The following is a 23,180-nucleotide window of genomic DNA, read 5'->3' as shown; positions in this document are numbered from 1 at the left end:
ATTTTGATGCAATCACAACTGCCTCAAAACAGCTCTATCCCACCCACCCAACAGAAATATTTCTTCAAGAAAAGTGCAAGAGACAATTGCAGGTTTGATCCCTGCTCGAGAATCTTCTCATAGATAGCTGACTCAGCTACCTTCTTTAGAAAAATATGCATTTTTCTCATTATTTTGTCATATTTATCAAGGCTCTTTGTACCTAGTTGCATTGTTGTTCTTTTTTTCCTCCCCATTCCAACAGTCCATTCCATCCCTGCAGTGTTTGAAATCCACAGTTTCAATCACCCCTAAATCAGCAAATTCAAGAGATCTAGATACCTTCAATCATCGTTCCCTTGTTTCAGTTGATAAGATGCAAGAAAAGTTCAATGGTAAAAATGACTGCAAAATATATGATCTTGGAATCACCTCTACAAATCTGAAATACCTTCTATTGTCTCGTCCAACAATATACTGCACTAAATAGTAAATGCTTAAAGAACTTACAGAATTTAAATGACAAGTCACATCTCAAAACACATTCTCCAATACATGTTTACTGGCATCGATTCAATTATTTTCTCAACTTCAATGTGGCTTATAGATCCTCTCTCAGTACGTAAATAGAGGAAAGCCGAGCACAGGAATATACACAGATTTAATAGAGAAATATAAGTTACGCCTCCTGCAAAGTCAAACCTGTCATCACACTCAGCCCTGTCATCACACTCAGCCTGATGGCTTGCAGCCTTTATCATTTCCAAATGTATATCATTTGTATGTTGCTTATTGCAAATTTCAATACTCGGCAACAGGAATCTTTAAAAACTTTCAGGCCTTGTCTATCACTCCTCGTGCGAGAATAATAGGAACATCATACAAATTGCCTGGATACAAATCTTCATGGCATCGCCAGTAATTCATACCTTGAAAGTTTGGATTATATTTGTATGATTTTATATTTTGTTTATTAATGTTGAAACAAGTTAACTTAAACAAAAAAAATAAAAAAATAGTATAACTTTTGGAAGCTTAGTAGGGTATTACATGGTGTGTAAGCCAAAATCACATAGCCCATTCCATCATATATTTTTAAATAATTAAATATAAACCAATGAACTTTTCAAGAACTTGCATTAATGTTAAGCTAAAGTATCATGGTCTAAACCAAAAAAATATCTAACTAAAACACTTTCTATGTGAACATAAATTAAAAAATAAAATCAAAACTCTATAATCATAGTAACAATATCATAAATTAATTGTGATAAATCAAGTAGCATCGATGGTTTCAATAGAAACATTCATTAAGTTAATAAATAATATTCACAAAAATGAAATCTAAATGATGTTGACAAGAAACAATCAAATGATAATAAATGACATTGACAGGAAATGACTAAATGATTTTAATGATATCAATGCTAACTAAATGAATTAAATGACATTGATAGGAAACAACAAAATGATAAGAAATGATATTAACATGAAACCACCATATAAAGAACAATCCCCAAGAAAAAATATATTGATTAATTGTTTCAACCAAAAAAAATTAAAAAATTACAACTATAAATTAAACTTACAACAATACCAAACCAGCCATCAATATGTACATTATGCCTCTTTTCTAATTTCCAAACTAGCCATCAATATGTACATTATGCCTCTTTTCTAATTTTTAATGTATGTGTGACAATATCCTCTCCCGTAATGCTTTCTCTCACTAATAACTTAAACTTCAAATTAAATAAATGATCAAACATATATTATTCAATATTACATACAAAATTAGCATCATTTACAACCTATAAATATTAGACAATGAATATTAAATATTTCTATCAACTTTCTAATGTTAAATAAACATTAGACAATGAATATTAAATATATACAGATTGGGTTCCTGCACCTTCTACGATTTTAAAAACCCGTTACTTCAAAGTCGAAGAAATATGCTGTTACAATTTCAACACCATACTGAACTTGAGATTCTTATTTGTACGCTATTGTAGACTATCCCTATTAAACCAATTAGAAGGAACTAGAGAAACTGCTAGTGAACGTGACTGAGACTTCATCTGGAACTTGATAATATTCTTCCTCAAATGTGACTGCTTCTTTGATCTCCGCCACAACCTCACTAATAGTTGGTCTACTGGACGGCTGGTTTGCAATACATCTCCAGGCTAGATTGGTCAAATGAACGATGGATTTCATATTGTAACGCTTACCCAATCTCTTGTCAACCATTTCTTCAATGTTGGCGCCATCTTTATCTACTCCCGCATATGATGCAACCTGTTCAGTCAATCATAGAGTCACTGTTTTATGTTTTTGCCATAAAAATACACCATTGGCACATGTTTTTTTTCTTTATGGGAAATTAGTGGGATCTCTTACCCATTCAGTCAATAATATTTTCTCGGCAGAGACTTTTGTGTCTATGGGTTTCCTGCCACATATAAGCTCAAACAAAACGACTCCAAAACTGTACACATCACTCTTGTCCGTCAACATGTGAGTTTTGTAATATCTGCCATTATAAATGGGATAAAGATTAAATATTCGAATAAAAAGGTTCATGAGAATTAAAAGAACAACAAACGTGTAAGAATTAGAATTACGTTGGATCTAAATATCCAGGAGTTCCTTTTATAGTTGTATTGATCTGAGAAGTTTCCTCATTGCTAGTCATTCTTGACAGACCGAAGTCAGCCAGTTTGCCATTCAGATTACTATCTAGAAGAATGTTGGAGGTCTTAACATCCCTGTGAATTATTTTTGGAGTGCAACCTACATGTAGATATTCCAGTCCTGCAAATGTTTTTATTTAAAGAAAGTAAAAAAAGATTAATTCAAAGTAGAAATGTCTTATCTGGCATTTTGAAAACAACGACTTAAATCACAGAATTATTTTTTACTTTTTCTTATGCATTCTTTCATGCTAATGATAGATTCAAAATGTTTATGCATAGTTAATTGTTGAGTTGATAATGAAATTAGGAATGGCTTTAAAAAAACCTTGTGCTGCATCCATAGCTATTTTAAGCCTGGTTTTCCAATCTAGTTGGGGATATTTTGGCTCCTGTGGAACTGCAAACAGAAAGTACTACATGTTTTAGTAATTTCTCACGTCTAATGTCTTTTGTTTGAATAAAATAGGTAATTGGAGTAAATAGATACCGTAGAGATTATCACTCAGAGATCCTCCAGACATGTACTCGTAGACAAGCATTAGGTCTTTGGATTCATTGCATATACAAAAACCAAGATAGGACACCAACTTCTTATGATTGATTCTCGACAGAAGGTCAACCTGATCATAAAGTTGAAAGCACTAAGACTTATCAAATAAATGCAGAAGGAAATGAAGTGCTTTAGGAATCTAAGCATTACCTCATTTAAGAATTGTTCAATTCCATGCTTGGACAAAATGGAGAGCACTTTTACAGCTATTTGCTTCTCGTCCTGCAATTTGCCCAAGTAAACAATTCCAAACGACCCATGTCCAATTTTATGGGTAAAATTTTTTGTAGCCATCGTCATTTCCTCGAGAGTAAAGGCACGAGATTTTGATGAATTTGCTACATTAACCATTAAATAATCTGCATTTTGTTTGATTGTATCAGATGAAAAATTTAGACTCTTTTTAATTTCATTCGTGATTATGGTGTGTTGTATCGTTCTAGTAAATGTAAAAAACGTACCGAGAGAGGTTGGTTGAGTGCATGCATTTTTAAATTTGATTCGATAAATGATAATACCCACTAAAATGGCAATTGCAATTATGCCTCCTGCTACTCCAAGCGCAATTGAGGGGAAGTGATCATGACACTCACGCTTTGTTGGGCAAAGGTGTTTGTTGCCGCTGAAACTGGGCAAAATAAATCAAATTTCCTCATTGTATATTTGAAAAAAAAAAAAGAGGAAAATGGAAATATATAACACATATAAAAGTAAACTACAAAGAAATATGAAATTACTAGACATATAAAAGAAAACTACAAGAAATATGAAATTACTAGAATGCAAATTTCTTGTGGAGAATTTGTGGTGGAATGACACCCTCAAAATTATTGTTCGATACATCTCTGTCACAATCACAAAAAGTAATAAAAAATTTAAAAGTTATAATTGATTTTCTAATAAGACACTAACAAAGTGCAGTAGAAAATAGGACAGACATACAACTCTTTGAGGTGAGGGAGTTTAGATATCCAATCTGGAAGTTCACCAGATAAATGATTGTTTTGGAGATTCCTGCACATTAATTAAACATAGTAATTGTACATAAACTAATTAAATTCGCATTAATTAAACATAGTAATTGTACATTAACTTTCAAATATTTAATATTATTTCATATATTGTTTACAAACAAAAACTTGTATTTATAAGGATATTTATAACAAATAAAATTTAATGATTAAATTATACTAATTAAATTAATATTTTTTGTTCATTTTAAATATTGAGAAATGTTGTTGTGATTCTAATTATATACATTACTCTTACATGAGATAAGTGTATCTTGAGTACAACCTTTATGCATATGATAAGATCATGTACATTTTATAAATTTTATAGATGGGAAACTTATGATGAATAAACATGATGTAATTGAAAGACTTACTTATTGAAGGTTTGATATACTCACAGTTTCTCTAATTTGAAAAGATTGAGCAAATTAGGCAATGGTCCATTGAAATAGTTGTTGTCGAGTGATCTAATAACAATTCATATACAAACATTAATTATATTAATGTCTCGGAGTATTTCTTAAGGAAGCATGTGATGAGTATATTTGTTCAAATCATAGGATATATGACAATTAAAGGTTGATATATGTATAAAATATACTAATATAAATAACAAACTAAAGAAATTCTAGTAATTGTAAAAGGAAGCTTGAGAATAGATTATGCTAATTCATAATTCATCTATTTATATTGAAAACTTAAAAAGAATAATCCTTAGAAATTTATGAACTTTATTCTAAACCTTGAAAAATGTAGATCTTAGAGATGTCATATTGAAAACATAAAAATGACAACCCTTAAACATTTAGGAAACTTAATTCTAAACCTAAAAAAAAGATAGATCTTAAAGAAATAAGATTAGACAAATCTACCATCACATCAACCCTCAAATGTATGTTTTGAGAGCCAAGCAAATCCTCATCAAATTTAATGAACCCACGTACCTTTTCAATAAGCTTTTTTACATAAGCCCAAGATCGTACATAACCAAAGGGAATATACAGATGAATCCAAATTGGAGGACTGGTTAAAATACACAGTAGCTAGATCAAGAAAAGGAGTCTGGTGGGGGAACAAAGAGACCACGCTTTTCAAAAAACTAAGATGTATTGTTCCATGCATATCACTATTTTCTACAGTTTAAAATCCAACCAAGAAAAAATTATTTTCTCACAAAGAGATGGAAAGAACAACGATGTTCCTCCAAACCAAATCCGTCCATTGCGTTAATTCATTAAAAAAATGTGTCTCTTCTCTAAAAACCTATATAGTAAGAATCTATGAATAGATCAAGTACCTCCTAGGCCAGAATAAATAAATAAAGCAATTTCTTGATTTACTACTTACACTAAAGCAATTTCTTGATTTCCTACTTACACTAAAATAAATAATTTGAGGCTTACATGGAAACGAGTTCGGTTAGATGTCGAAAATTTGGAGGTATGAGTCCTCGCAGATGCTTTCCCGACAAGTTTCTGTATAAAAATTAAATACAGACTATTAGAAAAATAAAACAAAGTTATAATTCCTTCGTTTGACAGATATAAATTGAAAAGTTAAAGAATCTTAGAAACTCAACTTACATTTGGGAAATTCTGATAGTATTAGAGACATTTTTGCAGATGATTCCTTCCCACGGTAAACCAAAGCAAGGATCTGAAATCCAGTTGTTGAGGGATAACGCTTTCCCCACCTCTCTAAGAGCATTAACTGCAGCTTCGCCAGTTGGAAATTCGTTTAAGAGGCAGAGTTCAATATTTCTAAACTCTACATTTTATTTAGAAAATGAACAAAAGAAAGAAATCGGGCCCCTAACCGTCATCGCGAAAGGTTGTTTTCTGGGTGGGAACGAGACTGTACATCTCAACAGCATTGATTACAGGCTTGTGATAAGAGGTATCGGATTGTAGGCTCACCATTGCAGCTCTCGTTCCATCATATTGGAAGTCTAGCTCTATGGCAGAAAAAGCTTTCTTCATAACAACTGGTGACTTTTGGATGACGTTATTAATTCTCACTGAGAAAGATCCGGTTTCTGATGAATTAAGCTCTGCAAAATATAATAGCACAACGGCTTTTCCAGTAGTGGGTTTTCCGAGGCTGAGATATATGCCGTCAGAGTCGTCTGTGATGCCGACGACGGCCGTCCGCATAACACTAGGTGGAGGAAAGTTTTTGGTGTTGCTTATTGAAATTGACTTGGAAACATTCACCAAATTAGTTCCCGGAGGCCACCAAGGAGACCACAAGCGGTCGAATCGGTCTTGAGGATATCTAAGAAATTCAATGTAAAAAAGCGTCAAATTAAAAAATAATAATGGGTAACGTAAGGAATTTCCAGCCCAACATTAACGGGGTAAGTGAGACAAAGTTTACCTGGTTATATTGTCGACACCTCCCACATCATCTCTTTCTATCAAATTCAACATGGTTCCAGGTTTAGCCATATCATACATGCCTGCTTTCAGAAGTCTCAACTCTATAGCCGAGATAAGTGGGTCATCACATTCTGAGGTCCGGATCAAGCAAATATGCACCACTTTGTCTGCACTCACCAAAATATTCCCACTGCGGACTACCAGGTAATTGTCATAGTCGAACACCACTTTTTCCATGTATAGCATATCGAGGGTCTCCACAGAGTAATTGAAGCCTCGAGATGCACTGGAATTAGCCTTAACAAACGATAATCTCAAAAGGTGGGGCAAATTCGGGGTGATGGGCAATTCATAGCAAGCCTTATTAACAGGCTTGGGAAACACTCGGAGGCGTGTCAAATAAAACTTGACAGTGTACGAGTAGTATGATTCTGCTTTCTCGCCGAGATTGTGTATGAAGTCGTCATCAGGAACCCATGTTATAGTGGTGTTAGGATCAGTGTAACTTCCTTCTCCACCACAATCGATACTCAAAAATCCTGTCAGAGCAAACGCATATAAATCATTAAATCCCCCCCTCCAAAAAAAACAAAGAAACCAAAGTAACATTATTTCAAAGCAACACTGAAGGACGAATAGAGTACCTGGTTGAGCATTAGCAAAAAGTGTGCACCACGACAGGTAGAGGAAGACGAAGACGAAGACACTCACGATGCCAACATATTTACTGCAAGCAATAACTTCCATCTTTGCTTATTTTTCAAAGCAGTGCTTGCAATACCGTGCTATACTTAGAACCCAATAAAATAGATACTACTCAAATTCTACATTCATTTTATCCAAAATAAAGAATTTCCAAAATCTATCTCACATGTATGTTGCTATCTTGATTTAAGTAGTCAAAAGTGTTAATAATAATTTTCAACTTTATGTGAATTGCAGTCATAAGTCATAAAAAAGAGGACTGTGAGAAGAAATATAATGGAACAAAAGAATTAAACTGTCTAAACAAGGATTCTATGATTTCTATTATTCAATTTTTTTGTAAATGGTTTGACAAAGATGTTTCCTAATAATTCATATTAAGTTGATTATAGCAACAAGCTACTAAGAATAAAGACTGTTATAACTGCTTGGGACCCTTCCCCACTTATTTTTATGAAAAACAAGCTATCCAAAATATAAGACTGAACTAAAACTAATGATTTTTTTTTTATTGTTAAAGACAGTCAGAAAATTTATATTAATAAAAGTTGCTTTTACAAAATAAAACAAAGATGGGTCGTTGCTGGTTAGAGTAGTGGTTAAACCACCCCAAAAAACGAAACGTTACTGTCCAACATAATCATACTAAACTATTGATTTTTAATATTTCTTATATAGATTAAACACCCAACTCTAGTTTTATGAAATTCTAACATGAAGGCATCAAAGAAGTTACCACGAAGACATCACATGTAAGAAAGAAAAAGTCTATCTTTTTCTATCTTTTTCTATCTCAGGCTTACATGTATATTCCCTTCAGTATCTTTTTCTATAAGATTTGACTCTTTGAAACTTATTTCGTCTATTATTTTATTTTTACCCCTTGAATTGCCAATAATTTTCTGTCAGATGTAATTCTGATTTTCCATCAAGTCTAAATGGGACATTACTTGAGATTTCATATAACTATACTTCAAAAACCTGCACAAAGGTTAAATTTATCTACATGTTTGAAGGAAGAAGTTGCCAGGAAGGCAAATTTAAAAATCCATACGAACTTTCTTCCCATATTCCTCAACTTTCTTCCGTTTTCGTGTGGAAACATATTGAAATGAAAATTGACTAAAGCTAAAATGGAGTACGATGTATTCTGTCAATTAAGTGACCTGCGTAGACTTTGTTATGCAAAAACAAGATACTTTTGACCATTGCACATGGCATCGCAGATTTTTAATAGTGTTTAGAGAGCATACGTTCCTCCCATTTTCCACGACCTTTTGAAGGATACAATTTTCTGCAGAAGTCAACATTTTGCTGGAAATATGAGTTAAACTGGGTGTAATTTAGATATGGATGCTCTCACTGTCTAACAGTAACGCGGGTGACATCCAACTGCTCCTGAAGCTTCATCTGACTACGTGTCAATGGATTACATCTGTTTCGTACACACGAGTAAATTGTTTGTAATTTATCGCAAGTACATGCCACATCGTCCTTTGCTACTGTTTGCTGTAGCTGTGTGGAGGCTATGGGTAGTTTGATTTGATTATTTTTTCATTTGTCATAAATTTTAATTATGACAGATCCAATATCCTAATGAGATTAATTTTGTATTGATTTTTAGGGTTATAAAGTATACTTCAACGTAAATAAAAATTTAGAGCATTGGATAAAGACTAGTTGCATGGTAAAAAATAGACATTTTATATGTTAGATATGTTATGAAGATGAAAATGTATTAGGGGAAGAGCACCAGTAGTCATTATAGTTCCAAAAATTGTATACTTCTTGTGCACCGAGTCTCCTAGTTATTAATTTTAGGAACTAAAGAAATGACAAGTAAAAGTCCATTAATAAATTTCACATGTATCAATAGCCGCTCACTTTTTAGCTTTTTGGACAATAATTCGCCCATTTGTGCATGACTACTAGGCCATTTATTCGTAAGTATTGGTAATTTTAAGCTAATGCTTATTGGGGCATCTTTGAGTAGGTATCAGACAACATTGAAATATATACTTTTTGACCCTTCCATGCATAACAGAACCCACAACGTGCATCGTTACTACCTAGAAGCTAGAACATTAGCAATAAGCAGTTAAGTCGCATATCGAGAGAACCAATAAAAAATTTTCAAAATCCGATGTACCCTTTAGAATATGAGTGCGCGAAGTTAGTTATAACAGCTACTAGTATGCTTCCCCTAATGATGTCCATTATAAAAAAAAAATTTAAAATTTAGTTATTCCTCAAATAAAGAATATTTATATTTTATGTTAGTCACATTTCTTGTCACTTTAGCTATATGTTGCATGTGCTAATAGGTGTGAATAAGTGTGCAAGGAAAACCCATGGCTAATGGAAATTATGGAGGTTTGTTGGTAAATTGAATTGTGCTTAACCAATAAATCCAACTTTAGTCCATATTTGATGTAGATTAAATCTTTTGTCATGTGAAATTATTTTTTTATGCGATGTAGAACTATGGTATGTTCATGTGTGATATTAATAATCATGTTTCAATTGAGATAAGTGGGTCATTTGTTGGATGGAATGCATATTTAAGTGTTCAATTCTGAGTTTATTTTCTTGATGTTCTAAAGTGGCTTTAATGAGAATTTTCATTTTGAATTGGTCATTTTTAAAGCCCTAAGTCATATGACTAATAATTATGGTCATTTCAAATATGATAAAATTTATTTAAAACTAAATTTCTAACCTCTAAATCTGTCATCTCTTATAGGTGATGAAATTTAAAATTTGAGATGAGGTTGAGTGAGGTTTCACCACCCTATTCTATCCTCATTTTTTTGTTATATAGTTAAGATGAAGATATGATTTCGATAACTCATCCTTTTGGGTGGACACATGATAGTACCACTTGGTAGGGAATCTACGAAGTAGAGACACTTATGAGGTTTTCGTATGAGAGCTAGGTATTATTAGGCTATTGGTTTTCAAATGGTAGCTAGGTGTCATTAGGTTTGGTTCAAGATCTTATGAGGAGATGAGAAGTTTCATCCCCAGTTTCAAAGATGAAGAAATGAATTTTTATTTATTTATTCAAATCTTGAGAATATGAGAAGGTTCTTAGATGATTTTTTTTAGCTTTTTTGTAAATTAAGGAAAGAAAGTCGGTAGAAGATAAAAGTTTGAATAGAGAAGATCATAGGGAAAAGGTTTAGGTAGATTGTATGTTCAACTCTTCATCAAATTCTTAGGTGCTTGTAGAGGTAGGCTGTAAATTATTTGGAATGGTTAATCTATTATTCTCTTGTTTCTTAATATTATGTTGATAGTATTCTAATTGATATACCAATAGGGTGTTTTTGAGATGTGCAATTTTGAGATAAGTGAAGTATCATGATGTGTTTGTGAATTCTAATGTTGAGGTGATTGTGTGATTTTTCATATGTCAATGTGTTGCATATATTGTATGAGCTCATGAAAAAGAAAGAGACTCCTCCTCTCTCATTGTATTGAATCTTGAAAAAGATTCAGATATTGTGAACCCCCTTGGTTATATGGTGAATGAGTGGAATAAAATAAAAATGGTGTACTATGTTTTATTGTGTGGTGTCAATAGTACTTGGGTTCACCGAGGGTCCTCCTAGTTTGGTGGTGGACTAAATTATAGTCCTAAGGTTGGGAGGTGAGTTCACATTGGTCTATGGAAGGAGGTTTTGTTAAATTTTATGGTCACATTATAAAGAACCTTTAGGAAGGAACTAACCTTATGGAAGACCAACTTGTTCAACACACTAAATATGTGTTTTAGCTGAGTAAATACTGTGATGTAATGTGCAATCCTATTGTGAAAGTGATAAAAAAGAACTCTTTTCCAATATCAAAATGTTTCAATATCTTCTTCTTATTTTGTAATTGTTGTATCTATGGTATGATGTCGGAGTAATATTATTAGTAAGTTAATTATCACATAAAGGTAATGTTGTCATAGTCTTATGTTTATCCTACACTACTGTTAGTGGAAGAAGTCACATAAGAAAAAGCTTGTGTGGTAATACATCTATGTGCATGAAACAAATTGAGGAAAGAATGATCAATGCTTATTTTATATTTATAAGAGATATGAATGCTTTTGTTAGAAATGGAAAATGAATATCTAACTATACAAATATCATTACATAAATTTCTCTGTGCACTCTCTTATTGCTAGTGATAAATGATATATGCAATAATTTGAGTAAGGATGAGCAGTTAATACATAAATCTTATCATGATAGTAGTGCATCAAAGAATATGTGTGGTTACACTCTATCTCTACATAATAGAAAGTAAAGTAAAAAAAATGGTTGTATCTTGTATAGAGTTATAGCGTATGATTTACATGATTAAATTATATGTATAGTATTGATGGAAAGTGCAAAATTTAACTTATGAATATTTTATGCTTGTACCCTCATAGATAGAAAGCAACATGAATCTACCCTTCTTAATCAATAATACAATTGGTAGAGATGGGAGTATAGTAAGGAAGATCTTTTTTGGGTACATCTACTCTTGCTCCACCTATAGATTTAACTATATCTATATCAATGACAACATAAAGGGAATAAACCCCTCCCAATGTTGTGGGTTGCAACCAACACCATCTAGTTGCCAACTGATATTTTTCCATATCCTAGTGATTATTACTCTCAAATGTAATTCTAGAATTCTTCAATCAATGTTATATAACATTGACTTAAAGTTCACCAAAAACAAATGATAGTGCAAAGGAATGTCTTCATCAAAATAAGCTAAAACAAATAAAATAAAAAGAATCTCAAGCAGAGAGGAGGCATGCATTCACAATAATGTTGTCTCCTTTATGTTAGGAAATAAGGTTTACATTCAATTTAATTTAATTAGTTTGTAGTTAGACTAGTTAGAAATTTCATTCCTATAAGCCCATAATTTAGTTTTGTATGTGAAAATAATGGCTTTATAAAGCCAATACATTGGATTAAATAAATAAATGAATGATTATAATAAAATTCTACTTTACTATTATTCACATTTTAAATCTTTTGATTTTCTCCTTTTACTATTCTACATTGGTATCAAAGCTTTCATTAGATTTTGTGTCGTAAGAAGAGAAAAAGAGTCTAAAGAAGACGTTTGAAGAAGTTCCTAGCCATTAGAATCTGGCAACAAGTTAACGATAGAGAAGGGCGATTAGAATTTCTTTCTTAGAAATGTGTAGATGCTAGAAAGAAAATAGATAGGTGTAATAATATTTTCAATGATTTATGCGTGAATTGTCTAGATTGAAAGGAGGATGTACAAAGAATTTTAAGAAATGTCATAAAATTAAGGTGATGTCGTTCTAGAAGGAAATAAAATCTAACACACCGAAAAGGCTATCTATTCTTCGATCTTGTGCTGGGATTACTAATTATAAGTTTTTTCTGAACTTTTCTTGAGTAGAAACACAATTTTTACATTAAGGAAAAATTGCTCAAATTATAGAAATGGGTTTTGGCTTGTTCTTTTTTGTGAAGGAAAATGCTCGTAGTTTTGTAAGCCCTAATTTTTATAGTGGATTGAGACATTTTAGTAGAAGCAGTTCTATGTCTTCTTTTTGTCTAGAAGTTTTCAAAGTATATGTTTTCGAATGCTGGGATGATAATTTTTATTAAGGCAACGATTCTTGAATTTTAAGTTACGGATAATAAAAAGGTTTGAGGAAACAACAGTTTTTTCAAAATATTTGGAATTAATGGTTTCTATTATTGTCATAGGTAGTAAATTGCATTGGGTTGTTCCATAATATCTGGTTATTGTTGTATTTGATGACAACATTGTCACACGATTGTGTATTCATGGGAGAGTTGTAGATTAGAGTGGAGGTGCAGTTAGGAATAAACTATTTTGTTTCAATGTGACTCCATTTTTTTGTGTTATGAAAGATAGCCATGTTGAGTTTGATAAAGATTTTGAAAGATTCATGTGAGTGCTTTTGGAGAGTCTAAAAAATAGAATGTAAATAAGATCATATTGGAGATTGGAGGAAATGGAAGTAGGAGGATATCTATCATCTTGAGCTAGCTTCTCACTCATGGATGATTTATTGCATGAGAAGCAATAGTATTTTAATTTTTTGGATCCCTTCCTCAAGAAAGAGGGGGATAGCAATTGTTTTGGTTTGCCAATAGTTGAGTTTGTCTCGATCTACAGAGTAGTTGCTTTGGTTTGTAGATAGTTTATTTTATCTTGATCTGCATAGCAAGTGTTTTAGTTTGTAGATAATTGAGTTTGTCTCAATCTATATATATGGTGAGTGGTATCTATGGATCATTGAATTTGTCATGTTTTGGAGATGTGTTATTGCGGATGATAGAGTTTGTCTCAAGTGACAGGACTGATATGCTTGTAGATAATTTAGATGTGTCAATTCATAGGTATTGTTAGATAATTAGATATTTTCCTATATTGGAAAATTTAGGTTGATATTGATACAAATTTGAAATATTTACCAAGACCAAGAAGTTTATGCTAATGGTAATGAAGACTTGGAGATTCCAAACTTTTGCCTAGACCAGGAAGTTCATGCCAATTCTGATACAATTTTGTTCTTGTTTTTATTGATAATGTAAACCTGAATGGGGGTTGTTAGGAAATAAGGTTTACATTCAATAATTTAATTAGTTTTTAGTTAGCCTAGTTGGGATGTTCATTCCTATAAGCCCGTAAGTTAGTTTCATATGGGAATATAATGAGTTTATAAAGCCAATACATTGGATGTGATAGATAAATTGAATGATTATAATTAAATTCTACAGTAATTTTATTTGCAATGTGAATCATTTGATTTTATCCTTTAACTATTCCACACATTTACATTTCGATCCATGAAATACAATGCCTTGATCTGCATCAACAAAGAGAAATCAAATGAATAAATGCATAAAAGAAGAAAAAAATAAAGGCAAAATAAAATAATTTTTGCTTTATGTTGGAGCATGATCTGAAATAAGAAACTTGGGTTTGGAATGCATTAAGGATCAACCATGTTTGGTGTATTTGTATACTTATCCTTCTATTAGAGCTTGCAAGGAAAAAATGGCTCGAGACAAATGAGAACGAAAGAAACATTCTGAAATCTTAAGTACTATGAAATATCTACACAATAAAATCCAATATTAATGAATATTTTGAAACCACCATAAAACCTCATTTGTCATCTGAAACATATTAACAATAAAAAATCAAGAACAATTCACATATATACATTTGCATAATTTTCATTTAGGGTGCATCATTTAAGAATAAACCTTTCACATCATCATAATTCTACTTACATAATCAATTCCAAGAGATAAGTACAATAAGGAAATAACTTCTTTTCCATCTAAGAACATTAACTTAATTCCATCCAAGACTTATTCAATGATAACTTATTCAACCATAAATCTAAATCCTTATTTCCATACAATATAGAATCAATGAGGATTACAATAAGATATTCTATTACAAGAATCATGGTCTCATCCTAATACATCTTTCCCATTACATATGAATACAAGATCCTCTCACATAAAAGTACATGATACTTAATCTACAATTACAACTATCTCATGGATGACACATGAATCATAATACATCAATCTACTCGAAGAATCCACCCAAGAAGAAAAAACAAAGAATCCACATCCATGTTCAAGAGAATCCAAAAAATAACATCCCAATGGAAGAAGGAATCAAACCACCTGACCATGTGGAACCAAAGGAACCACCTCCTGTGCTAGGAGATGACACAAGGTCCCACACACACTCTAGACCTAGGTTGACACCTAACTTCCAAAGGACATGAACAACAACAATTTCATAAAAGAGCAACCACATAACAATAATCAAACCACATCACATGTATGACCAAAAGTAATACACTCCCAAAGGGAAGTAAACAATCATGGCAGAAGGAAAAATGACACATGTAGGGAAGAGTGTCATCACATGCTATCCTGACAAAGAAGGGAATAATGCATATATACATGGAGATCTCCACCTATCCCTTGATAGACCTGTGGAACCATCTCACCTATGAGAGAGTCAAGGGAGTTTGGTTTACTATCTCCACAGTCTTCCCAAGATCATTCCGAGTCTCCACTCAAGGGCTATGAGGTGGTGCAACAAAAAAAAAATTATTATCTTGTTTAGGGGAGTCCTAATTACCCAACCTAGCTAATTAATTACCAAAGTTATCACTTATTTACATCAAGAAAAACTTATAATGTGTTTCTAGTGATCTAGACTTCAAGCATCCTTAAAATAAACCTCTTGATAGCCCATTCTCTCTTGACCCCAACCATCACATGGAAGCCCACTACCCCTAACCATGTTCCAAGACCTTAGGGAAAATACAACAATAATATCAACAAGGATGCTCAACCATAAACACCATAAAATATCCACATATACATATGTAACAAGATCAATAGCCAAAATGCCATAATGCCTACATATAAACAAGAGCTTCATCAATAAATAAGGGCAAGGCATAAATACTCTTTCTCATCCAAATCAAAACATCCCTCTATGGTGAGGCACACATTGTTTCGCTAGAGCCATCATAATACAATCCTTGACAACAAGGAATTTACCATCTTACTGGAGCTATATCGATACAATCCTCAACAACAAGGCACAATCCATCTCGTTGGACCAATAAACATAGACAAATATCCAAATCTAGAAAAATGCAACTTTGAAAATCACAAGGATACAAAAAATGGCCTCTAGTACAAAGAAAAGATTTAGGAAAATCAACTCAGAAAGTCATAATATTCATAGAAAAAAAAAGGACAGTTTAGTGCTTTCATAAAATAGTACAACGCTTTTGATATTTAGTCTAGCACTTTTTCCCAACAATCTAGCACATTCAAAAAGAAAAAATAGCACCTTTACAAGCTTTTGTAGTACATTTGAGAGTTAAAACACCGCCTACACAAGTTACATTAGTGCATACACATGATACAATAGCACATATAATTAAAGGACTAGCACACATATAAGACATATTAGCACATTCATTATTTTAGCACAATCGATATAAGGTTTAGCACATTTGTAAGTTAGACTCAGAAAACATATATACAAATTATATTCCGATCTGGGAAAGCAATTAGTTGTCAATAATGTCGAGAACACATCAAATAGAGACACAATGATAAATGCAACCCAAGGGACTCAATAAATTTTTTTAAAAGTATATCAATGCATAAAAATCACTCCCATAATATCATAAGTGTGACTCCTGGTAGAACTCTATAAGACCATACACGAAGAATGACAATAAAATATTTCAAACATTGAAGATCAAGGTAAAACATCAAAGAAATCACAACCCAAATATAACACTCTCAGTACTATTATAGCCAAGAGGACCTAAACATTCATGACAAAAACAAAGAACGAAAACAAAGGCCATTTACAACAATACACCAACAAATTAAATCCACAAAATATAATAGTTCCTTGAATATTATGATGTTTATAAACTATACAATAATCTTATGACAAAATTAATCTCTCCCATTCCTGCAAGTAATCTTTTCATAGACATGATGCAGACATTCTTTAAAAAACTAAAACAATAGAAGGAATAATTTCTTCAACCTAGAAATCGAAGTTATGGCAATGCAATTTGAAGAAGAGCAATCCAATTCCAAAATCTAGCCAACAACCAAAGCCAACTCCAAAAAATTCAAATCTTAAAACATAGAAAATATTCCAAAAGACCAAGCCATGACAATGCTTAGAAAACCCCATAGATAATATTTCATTCAAAACTATACAAAAAATATCCACTAATTAAAATAATTGATAATATTATATTTCTTACTAGCCATACCCAAATTTGAGGTAAGAAACATAAAATAATATTATTTAACTTACCCAAATCTCTCAACCAATAATAAAATAAGGTAGGTAGAATAAATAATAATTTAATAATTCAAATGGGTAAAAAATAAAATAATAACAACCCAAGAGTAAAAGAGGGTAGGTAGGTAAAATAATTAAATAAATAAATAAAAATGGATAAATCGTAAAAATAAACCAAATACCAATAAATAAACAAACAAATAAATCATAAGCACAAATAAATATAAATACCTAATTAAATCCACAAAAATTAAAAAAAATAAAAATAAACAATTAAATAATATTATCTCACAAGCACAACTCCCAAAAAGGACAATCATAACAAAGGGTAAGTAAATAAATAATAAAAAATAAATAACCAATAAATAGATAAGCCAACAATAAATAAATAAATAAACGATAAACAAATAAATAAATGTACAAATAAATATAAATGCTCCAGCCAATATAATTTAAACTCAATACTACAAATATCTCCCACATACATATAAAATATAATAAATAAATAAATAATCTTTCATACATAATGATAAATGCCAAATATTATGATCCAGAAAATATCATTAATAAATAATAACCCTCAATAATTAAATTACACAATAATATCTAAATATTAATGCAATCTATTAATTTAATTAAATATTTAATAAATTATATGAATCAATTAATTATTAATTAATAAATAATCATAAATTCCACAAGGCAACCCGCCATAGGGTTGAACAAGATACTACACGACGCTTGCAAGACGACTCAAGCCAAGACACTAAACTGACAAGGTATCAACTTAAGACTAGAGTATGTAGAAGGAAATCATGTCACCTCCAATCAACTTGCCATTGGGATAAAGACATGCTCAAACCTGTGAACTAGGTGGATTTGATATCTAGTACCTACAAACCTACATCCACCAATATCTATGAGACAACATATACATTGCATATATCATAAATAATCAAACAAGTGAAGAGAATTGCAACATCATATCATGCTCACAATGAGCGATATGACATTGTCTCTATCATGAATATAGTAGTAAGACATGACAACCACATCGTCATCTCATCCAAAATAACCATGAAGTGGTGTTAGCACTAATAAGATACCATCATCACTAAAAGCAATATAAACTGCACTTGTATAATAAGTTATTTATTGATCACCAAATATAAGTCCATCCATCATAATAATCCAAGATGTATCATCATCCTCATAATTCATAATGTATCATCTGTCAATATGAAATGTCTAAGATAAATCATCATAGGAAATAAACATGAACTTTGTGTCTTAACCAGTGAAATAACCATGAAGCTAATCATTCATATATCTTCAATAATCAAACTAGAGCATAGAGTCAACATAGTCATCATAATGAATCCACCATTGTCAAGAAGAATATCAATATTAAGCATGAAACAAGAGGCATCATAAACATGAACTAATCTAAAAGTGTTTATCACATCCACTCATAAGGGATGAATCAGGGAGGGGCACTACAATATGGGTTGGGAAAATTTGAATTTGGTTTGTTAATACCAAACCAAAATAGATTTTCGTTAGTAACGGATAAATGGATATTTGTTTCCTAACATATTTTTTGTGATTTCATTTTTCCTAAAATAGATATCCATTTTGTTTGTTCTATATATGCAAAGAGAGTGCATTGTAGATTGACAAATTTCATGATAGATTATTGGCTATTGCATTATGCTTGATTCATTTGTGGAAGTCTTGAATTTTGCATTCATTTTTTTCTTCTCCAACATGGTATCAAAATATTGAATTGCAATTTTCTTCTTCTTTTTTGGTGAAGCAAAAACTCATCTCTATCAATAAAGAATTATGAAGGTGAATGAACATCACCATTACATCTTGAAGGTTCAAGAAATAAAAGATTACCTTTAATTTTGTTAAAAAGGATACCTATTTTACTAGACTTGTAGGTGTGTTTACCTTGACAATTCATCAAGAGTCAAAAATAAGCTTGGGCCTTGTTATGGATTACTACCCTAGAATTTTGAAATTCTCGACCCCCCTCCTTAAAACACAAGTTCTTGTTTTGAGCTTCCATTTTAATATGTCCTCGCCTTTGTCTGTTATTGAGTGGTGTCTCTTAGTCACCTCATTAGTCCAAATAAGATGCCAAGTTGGCCAATTTTGAACTTATGAACCTAGCACTTATGATACTAGAGTTCTAAACACCATCGACTACTTGGTCACTCCTCGCTTCAAGTCCTTGTTATCGGCGATGTATACAAAAAAGCTTCTACGCTGGTCAGTCGGGTCCACTCCAAACCCTTACCTTCTTTCATTTGTATGGTTCTCGAGTTATTAAGTCCAGAAACCATCTGACTTCCTTTTAGAATGCCTTAGCTTAAACCTTTTGCATCCCAAAAACAGCTTGCCCCGCACCGACCCAAGCCCCAAAAGAGAGTCCTCCACCTACGGTCTTACTTGGTAACATACTTTACTACCATACCACAACATATATGCGTAAGAATTATTTCTTCATTTCCTACGTGTATAATGACATGTAACCAGATTTAATAGATTCTAGACTCAGCGTTGCGTCTCTCATTCCTTTTTATTCGAAGGTTACCTCTTTGACAGAAAAAAACTTGGTTCAAAACAATTGAAAACTTTTGAATGACATTATTAATTCTATATTATATATTACAACGATATTTTCATATTTAAATTTTATATTACTACAATATTTTAATGTTTAAATTGAATAAATTAAAAATGCAATCTTTAATTTAAATCAAAATACTTTGTAAAATCACTATTTAATCTGACTAAAATGAAACATTCAGTTTTACTTTGTAAAATCAACTATTTAATCTGACTAAATTGAAACATTATGTATCACAAACTGATTCTCCCTCAACAAATGATGATGTATACATATTGTTTACAATGCCAAACCAAATTTTTTTTAAAATAAAAATAAAAGATAAAAAAATAAAAAATCTACACATTGTTTATTTTGAAATGTCAGTCTTTGCAAAATATAGATTCCAAGTGCTTTCTTATGGTATTAGACCACCCTGCTTTTTAGTTCCTGTTGACAGGCAGATAACTATCGCATCCGTTGGATGCAAAACTAATTTTTTGGCTATCCAATCATATTAAAGTATTTTTTAGCTTTCAATTTTTTTTCAAATGTTTCACTAATAAAAATATTTAATACTTAACAGTAAATTATTTTCTCTAATTATGATTGGATGATGCTCTTGATTTTTAAAAAAAAAAAAACTTTTTTTTTCCTATCCAATGGGATTACAGTATTTTTAGCGTTTTATGTTTCACAAATGTTTTGGCCAGAATGTTCCCAGAATGTTGGAAGGTATTTGAAACATAGCCAAATCTGAAGCATACTAAATCTTTGGAAGGGCTGCAATACAAATTGCCATTGCTTTGTTTGCAACCATCTATTAACAGAACTCCACGCTCAGAACTCCACGCTCACTGGCGTCCTTTTACTCTGGGAGGTGATGATAATCTCAATTTGGCAATTTGTTTTCTAGCTGAAGATCCCAAATCAAGTTTTCCTGCTGAAGATCCCACGCGAGATGAGTCTTAATCTACCCTTGATCCTTTTCAAAAGATGATGTCTGTACACTATTTTGGATGCAGTAACATTCACTTTGCCCCTTTCTCTGTTATTTTCAGATGCAGTAACATGCACTTATCATGCCACTTTCTTTATAATTTTTTGCCTGTTACCCAACAAGCCTGATAAAGGGAAAGCATAAAATTAGTTAAGAAAAAAATGACTCAATTCTATGTAGTTTTGAAGCCCTGTTAACAACAGAGGTCAAAGAGAGAATTATGATGAGCTCTCCAACATTCTGTCCTGGCACTCATTGCAACCAAAACAAAATAAAATCCTGTTTAAATTTATATTAAAACACCTAAAATTTTACAACTTCGATCAATGCTAAAGGCCATTCACAGGACATAAACAATGGCAATTGGTGGGGTTTATGAAACAGACTAAAAAAACCCATCTTCATCTGAAACAATTTTAGTTTTCCACCTCATCCAATGAGCCGTGAGACTTTTTAAAGCTTGAATGCTGGAGCAAATGTTAAGAAATTTAAATTGGAACAAGAAATAATATAATAGTATTTATGTTTAATATGATTGGTGAATACCATTAAAATATTTGATTAAATGCAATTAATAATAAGAAAATATGAATGCCCAAAAACTTTAGAAATTGAAATATTTTGGAAACTGTAGACATGACAATAGCTGTAACAAATGCTCAATTCGATATCTGTAAAAATCTTCATGCATTTAATGAATTAAATGACTTTGGCAGACTTCACTCAGTCCTTAACTTTACTTCCAAACATTCTCGATCTGTGCTTTGCATTGTGTTTGAGTACTATATTTGAGTACTTCTGCATCTGAGTGAATGCCTTCATTTTCCTGGAAGGCAAAGAACAATAGCCAAAAATAGGGGTCAAAAAGACTGTTAGGTAAGATCTTTATTTTTTTCCTGTGGCTTTTATTTATGTTTTGGATAAATTAATGCTATTGAATTGTGTTTCAAAGGTTAGCCAGTTATGAATTCCCCATGTTTTCATTTTGGTCACCAGCTTTGCACCTTACTCTCTGTAACTAATGTCTGCAAGCACGGTAAAAATGATTAAGCTACATTTATCTTTAACATTTTTATTGTGATATTGTGTTTTTCCAAGGATTATTGATACAACTAAGATTCGGAAGGTAGTACCTTCTATAACCGCTACAGGGTACTTTACTTCTGCACCAGAAGCCCTTCACAGGTCCAAGCTTCACTATTGTAGATCGGCCTTCACATAAATGTCATGCTACAACCCCCAGTAAACGTATAAGGAACAACACACTACTTGTTTATTGAAAGCTAAAATAAAGCATCTACAAATTTCGAAAAACAAAGAACCCAAAAAATGACATTTTATTAGAAATAAAAAGTGAAAAAAGAAGGGTTTATAAAATTTGTTATTAAAATCCAGAAATATGTCTGATAACATGAAATTGAATTTAGTTGAGCCAGGAATCTGTCATAATCAACATTTGTTTTAAAAGATAACAAGAAAATTTGAATAGTTACTTTTTAATCATTAATAATACCACAATCAGGTATTTGCATTTACCAATTTCATATTTGTATTTCAGTGTTCATACACTTTTTAGTTCATTGTTAAATGTTAAATATTAATTTTTAAATTTCATTTCTAGAGTATTAACACTTAAATTTTATTGGCCAATGCAATATTGAGAATTCAAACCTTTGGCACTTGAACTAGAAGTGGCAAATTTTAATCCACTGAGAATGGGATTAACTGTCCCAAAAGAAAAAATTATCACATAATTTATCTGGAGGAAAAATAAACCAAATAGAAACTTCACTAGTATGAAAGCACAAAGGAAACGTTGCTACAAGGATGTAAAAAATCTTTGCAACATCCACCCAAAGCGTTGTTCTGTATCCATGTCACTGGAGAAAAAATTCAACTCGCAATTTAGTGACCTTGCTCAATAAAAGATATTTGAAGAGAAATTCAACACAGTCATCTACTCCTGTTGCCCTTCTTTGCAACCCTAAACAAAGCATTGTCTTTAACAACATAGAGATAAATAGAGGATATGAGAGTCTCATTTCGTACCCACAAATGTTTGATAAAAACTGCCCAGGATTCTAAAAACAGAAAACCAAATTTTATTGCAAGTCAGTAGTTTAAGAGAGATTACCCGTATTTGAGCCTTGCGGACCACTGAATATTTCCCAATTTGGTACCTAACAATGGACAACAACAATGGCGATATTTCTGCAGCACTAAAAGCATGTACTTCAACTCGTCGCTTATTCAACTACCCCACCCCTCGATTCGGTAGACAGGGCTATTCCTATACTATATGGTAGATGGGGGTATACTGTCTCTTCCTTGCAAAAATAATGCGCCAT

The 23,180-nt window shown here is 31.9% G+C and overlaps 1 protein-coding gene across 3 annotated transcripts; it reads right to left on the bottom strand.

The window, feature by feature from the left end:
- Positions 1-1,673: 1,673 nt before the first annotated feature.
- LOC131036083 (probable LRR receptor-like serine/threonine-protein kinase At5g48740) lies at positions 1,674-7,447 on the bottom strand. Of its 3 annotated transcripts, XM_057967884.2 has the most exons (15): positions 7,267-7,447; positions 6,621-7,161; positions 6,061-6,518; positions 5,828-5,954; positions 5,648-5,719; positions 4,643-4,711; positions 4,174-4,245; positions 4,008-4,076; positions 3,693-3,859; positions 3,382-3,590; positions 3,169-3,301; positions 3,007-3,078; positions 2,610-2,799; positions 2,386-2,518; positions 1,674-2,283 (listed from the first exon to the last, which is right to left on the bottom strand). In XM_057967884.2, exons 1-15 carry the CDS (start codon positions 7,367-7,369, stop codon positions 2,017-2,019), a joined length of 2,682 nt encoding a protein of 893 aa, XP_057823867.2. In that variant the 5' UTR covers positions 7,370-7,447; the 3' UTR covers positions 1,674-2,016. The 3 variants fall into 3 exon arrangements, with proteins under 3 accessions (XP_057823867.2, XP_057823866.2, XP_057823868.2); XM_057967883.2 differs by having other exon boundaries at positions 3,382-3,859; XM_057967885.2 differs by lacking the exons at positions 4,008-4,076; positions 4,174-4,245 and having other exon boundaries at positions 3,382-3,859.
- Between the last annotated feature and the right edge of the window lie 15,733 nt (positions 7,448-23,180).

The sequence above is a fragment of the Cryptomeria japonica genome, chromosome 1, assembly GCF_030272615.1.
Source record: "Cryptomeria japonica chromosome 1, Sugi_1.0, whole genome shotgun sequence".
NCBI lineage: Eukaryota > Viridiplantae > Streptophyta > Pinopsida > Cupressales > Cupressaceae > Cryptomeria > Cryptomeria japonica.
Note: the sequence above shows the minus strand (reverse complement) of the source record. Positions and strands in the feature narration are given on the sequence as shown.

Bases quoted from the DNA above. Each gene is read 5' to 3' on its own strand.
- LOC131036083 (XM_057967883.2), bottom strand. From the start codon at position 7,369: ATGGAAGTTATTGCTTGCAGTAAATATGTTGGCATCGTGAGTGTCTTC. The intron at 4,246-4,642 runs GTGAGTATATCA...ATTAATGTGCAG, and splicing joins CTTTTCAAATTAGAGAAACT to GAATCTCCAAAACAATCATT. The intron at 3,079-3,168 runs GTATCTATTTAC...TTCTGTTTGCAG, and splicing joins TCTGAGTGATAATCTCTACG to TTCCACAGGAGCCAAAATAT.